At 43.6% G+C, this 4,870-nt stretch overlaps 2 protein-coding genes across 2 annotated transcripts; both read left to right on the forward strand.

The window, feature by feature from the left end:
- Nucleotides 1-594: 594 nt before the first annotated feature.
- SARC_01529 (hypothetical protein) lies at nt 595-3,303 on the forward strand (the record flags this gene model as incomplete). The annotated part of the gene is made up of 6 exons (XM_014304763.1): nt 595-799; nt 970-1,359; nt 1,722-1,794; nt 2,335-2,570; nt 2,906-3,000; nt 3,223-3,303. The coding sequence occupies 6 exons, from the start codon at nt 595-597 to the stop codon at nt 3,301-3,303; spliced, it is 1,080 nt and encodes a 359-aa protein (XP_014160238.1).
- A 482-nt stretch (nt 3,304-3,785) lies between these two features.
- Nucleotides 3,786-3,956, forward strand: SARC_01530 (hypothetical protein; the record flags this gene model as incomplete). Its single annotated transcript, XM_014304764.1, has 1 exon — nt 3,786-3,956. A coding segment is annotated over one exon (171 nt), but the record flags the coding sequence as incomplete, so codon positions are not given.
- Between the last annotated feature and the right edge of the window lie 914 nt (nt 3,957-4,870).

A 4,870-nucleotide genomic window follows, 5' to 3' on the forward strand; every position in this document is an offset into this window, starting at 1 on the left:
TTCACCGTGCTATCTGCAATGCTGTTGAATTTTTGCAGTTCATTTGCACTTGGATCGCCAATATTATATACCAAACAATAGGGAAGTTTTATGCATTTTTGTTGAGTATAACGTTTCTATTACATGCTATAGATGTATAAACGAACCACTAGGTTTTTTTCATGGGGAAAGTCAAAGGAGATAGCTACTCATCGATTAATGTAAATTCTATAACATATGCGTGTTCATATTAAGTTTATACACATGCGTGCTAATGAACACGAAAAGACAAATTATAGATTTTAATCTTTGATGTGTATACAAATATATAGGTAATGACTAGTTTGTACTTCCTTCTATCTAGATATCTGTTAACATACACTTGATTGCAAAAGATTACGCTCAATTTTACCTAATTAATTATATCCGGTATAGTCATAGGCGGTTTTGACGACACGATCGTTGCTCAGATCTGTGCATAGCTTCTTAGCTCTATTCTATCGGTGCAGGTATCTTTGTAAACTCCTCTGCTGATTTGTTTATATCCTCGATATCTTGACTTTGTCTCCCTTTAACGCAAATCCTACTCTTTCAATTTGCTCCACAGATCTCTGTATGGACATTGGCTTTGAGGTGGTGGAGTGCAATCTGATACAAAGTGGTGCATTCCCACTTGAAGATAAAGCTTGTTATGAGCTTCCAGACACAGCGTACATGTCCATGGACGCCGCACAGCCGAGTGAAATCTACTTGGTATCGGACTTCACTATCCAAGTGGCGTGTGAAACACCCCTTCCATCACCCGGGGCTTCACCTGCAGGTACAAGAATGGATTTCAGTTCCGATTTGTAGTGGATTTCGTAAATATTGCTTTAAAGCTTGTCCTTCCGATGTATACGGATATATGAAGAAGAGCTTTCCTATGCCCGCTGTGTATAGCATACAAGTCTATTTATCCTAACGTCAACTCACCTCTGTGTATTCTTGAAGATGTATCGATCGGCTCGACAGCTGCGACTGATCCTGTGGATTTCTCTAGTAACGCGCGCGCAGCGTATGAGGCTTATATGTCTACCTACCTTGCTGATTCCGAGACGGCAAGTTTACTTGACGAAGCAGCATTTGCTAGTAGCGCGCGTGCAGCGTATGAGTCTTATACGGCTACTTACGTTGCCGCTACCACAGCTGCGGGCGCCCGTGATGAAACAGCATTGTCCAGTAGTGTACGAGCAGCGTATGAGAACTATACGTCCTCCTACACCAATGCTGAGACTGGTACAGGCACGGCCGGTATAGAGGCGGTTGCGACTGATAGTGTTGCGCCCACTACGAGTAGTGATGCGGGGACAGACGAATCTACAGCCACTACTACTGTTGCAGGTATGACTACTATTCTTGCCGATGGTAAAAATCGAGAACAATCCGTCCTGAAGTGCATAGCTAGTTCTGGGCACGGAATAGTTTGTACAAATGAAGACACGAGAAAGTCAGGTCGACGCTTCCAGAGTGCGCGCCTTTAAGTTCAACCAGTCTCGACAATGCAGTATAACTAAATACCGTAGTATGTAGGTCCGTGCCGGGCGATATCTGGACATGCGGTTTCGCTCAGTCACAGTTATGATCATTGACTAAATCCATCGTACGGGTTTTGTTACTATTGTCACGTAGCTGATAACATCTGTAGATTCAGTCACAAATTGTTCAGGCATCATGACATACTGACAATCCCACCTTTCTACCAGCAGCAAGAGAGACAGAATCTGTCACCGCGTCTGTGGGGGGGGCACGTCGAGAGGCTTCGGGGGTTAACGCAAGGTATTGATATATAATAGTAATGTATTAGACTCCTTGACACTATTCTTTCTTGACAGCATTCAATTAGTGTGCTGGACCTGTGCGTATATGCAGTAAGGCGTACACACATGTGTGTATGTACATTCGCGGATACAGTACATGTAAATCACGCGAGTGCGTTGTGTTACAAAGTGCGAGCGTTTTAGCGCACAACGGCCTGTCGAGTTGTGATCCCATGGTTATGCATCCATGCCCTGGTGTTCACACCTGCGGTATTTCTAGTATGTGCACAGCTATAATACTTCTGGGTATCTATCCGACCTTCTGCCGAAGTTTCGACCGTACTACATTTTGTCAAATCTCTTGCAATGGCGTGGCCAGTTTATCGCTACGGTTTATATACTCGCCTTTACCATTTAGATATTGCACACCAAACCCACATGTACTTCTATTTCACACAGCTACGCCTAATGATCATTTTCATCTTCTACATGAAACCCTATCGGTTTATACTCATATATCCGCTTTGATTGGCTCATTTTATCATCTTCCGGGTGGCAGGGCACGTCGTCAAGAGCCGACAGTAGTGTCCCTGATGGGTAAGTGTGTTGTGCTGGACCACACACAGCTCCCATTCGAATGTCCAAAGCGCAGTGAAACCATTGTGGTCGACTGGGAGATAGAAAACTATGTAGTGATTGGGGGCTACAAGTACGCTTCAATCCAAGACGACCCCGTAGATGAGAGGAATGCCACAGACTGGGATTGTACAGTGGCGGATGGTGCCATTATGCCAGGTTTGTCCACATAGCCGTGTTTGAGTTCGGGAGTATATAGTCAAGACCCAGTATAGACAGTGAAGGTGAGATGCGTAGAGCAGAGATCAAGGATTCATATTGTAAGTTGCAGGAGTGGTGAAAATGGCGTGCGTTTTAAAAATATACACACAGGTTTACCAGATAAGCAAAAGAATATTCGATACAAACAAGGTCTTACCTGCCCGCTTGGCCAGGATAATTTTGCACCTGGATCCCCAGGCACTGGCACACTGTCCTATTCGATGCTAGACAAAACAAGTTTACTCTTGAGAGTTGCATATTAACTAGCCTGCTTCTACCTACCCCTCCTGTAGATGGCTGGGAAATCGCACCGTTGGATTGGCGCTCTCAGATCGCCATGCAGATGAGAGGATTCGGCGGTGAGCATGTGATCCTTGCGAATTACAAGGTATTGTGGACAGGGTTGATTTTTGTTGTTGTTGCAACAGTGCAATCTCGATCTTTGTACGGACTGCTGTTATATTGCAAGTGAACGCAAGGCATCGGCACTGACATGAGTTGGGTACAGTAGCAGTATAGATATAGTTCACAATTCAGATGTACTTCAAGGACGACATGATATAGTGATCGAGTTCAATCTCTAATGGATATTGCTCCTTTCATTTTGCAGGCGTTTTCAACACTTACCAAATTTGAAGATATTCTGCCGTTTGATGGCGCAATAGAACACTACGACGATGAAACAAGGTAAGTTTTGAGGCACAGATACCTTTTTGTACCACACTGGTGAATTTGTTTAATGTGACTCTGTTGTAATACGTTTGCACCCATTTGCTTTGAAAAGATCATTTTGGTGGCTTCTTCTAAGCCATCCTCTAAAAATTGAATACTGACACTCAATTATTGGAGATATCAGAATGCTTACTACCTTGCGAAGTCTACTGCCCAAAGGTACCTGAGTTGCAAGTCAGGGGGTTTGCTCAAGACTTCGACAATATTCCACCACTTGTTTTGTTATTAATGCGACGTTGTACGTCACTTAAAGGTTGTAGGACAGTAGGAATCCAGCAAGGTATATTTGACGGTCCAATTCCTTGTGTATGAACTTGTATCTTAGTCCAATTGCGAGAGCCGCATGTTGAACTACTGAATGTTGCATTGGATCCCCGGGAGCTATTTCAAAGCCCAAACTCTAATATCTGATGCAGACGTTATCAGCCAGTAAGCTGTGGAATGAAGGTACTCATCACACAGAAAGACACCTTGGCCAGCACAGATCGCAACCTGCTCAGAGCAGAAAAGGTGTTGAGCAGCTACATCAACTTCAACAATACACTATACGCAACGATAGACAACCATCCGGCCACGGATACCGAACAGGGATGCCAGAGTCAGGGAGCGATGGTAGGTAAACTGTGCTCGCGCATCTCCGTCGATAGCCCTCCATTGGTTTTGGCTGCATCTTCATTGCTACCGGGCACAGACACGACGATCGAGCTTGTTGTCAGTTTGTAGATCTGATTTTGTATAACGTATCACGGTATATATAGCCTATTCACAACGAGGGCCAAGTTATAGTAATGAAGAAAGATAAGACTATACTTCGTTAATGCCACTCTAATACGATTTAACGAAAAGAAAAATGTACATTGAGTGTACATTCTGTTAACGTATAAATGTGTCCTACGCTCGTGAAAGTCTGCCCTTCTCTCTAACCACATGCAGCTGACATTCTTACTATTCACATACAGATGCCCGATGGATGGGAGCTAGCAAAGGATGACTCACAAGCACGGGTTGCCCTATTAGGCGCGAAGCACAAGTTCGGGACTTTGTGTTACACAGTTGAGGGCGGTGGATCGTTTATGACCGGTGGTGAGGACTGTGGTAACAACACTCTGATGTCAGCAGAAGCGGATGGAGAGGTAAACGAGGGCTCAAGCTACTGGGTGTAATTCATTCTATGCCAAGCGCGTAAATATTTAGGCGTCCTTTGTTTTGGTATATCTAATTATGTAATGTGGTAGGCGTGGGGAATACAGATACGACATGGGCCAAATATACCTTGTTATTCTGGGTGGACTTATGTACTCCAATGTCCGTGCAAAACATTATTAGCAAGTCACCCTATCTCGAAATACTACATCAAGCTTGAGATATCATTCGAATCTGAATTAAGTCGGCTCACAAAAGCATTCATGAATTCATTATCCTTCCTAATCAATATCATTATCACCCCCCAATTATCGTCATCGCCGTTTCGCTATATATAACAAAACGATAATATAGTTTTATTTTAGTATATTAAAGTAATATCA

The sequence above is a fragment of the Sphaeroforma arctica genome (assembly GCF_001186125.1).
Source record: "Sphaeroforma arctica JP610 unplaced genomic scaffold supercont1.61, whole genome shotgun sequence".
NCBI classification, from domain to species: Eukaryota; class Ichthyosporea; order Ichthyophonida; genus Sphaeroforma; species Sphaeroforma arctica.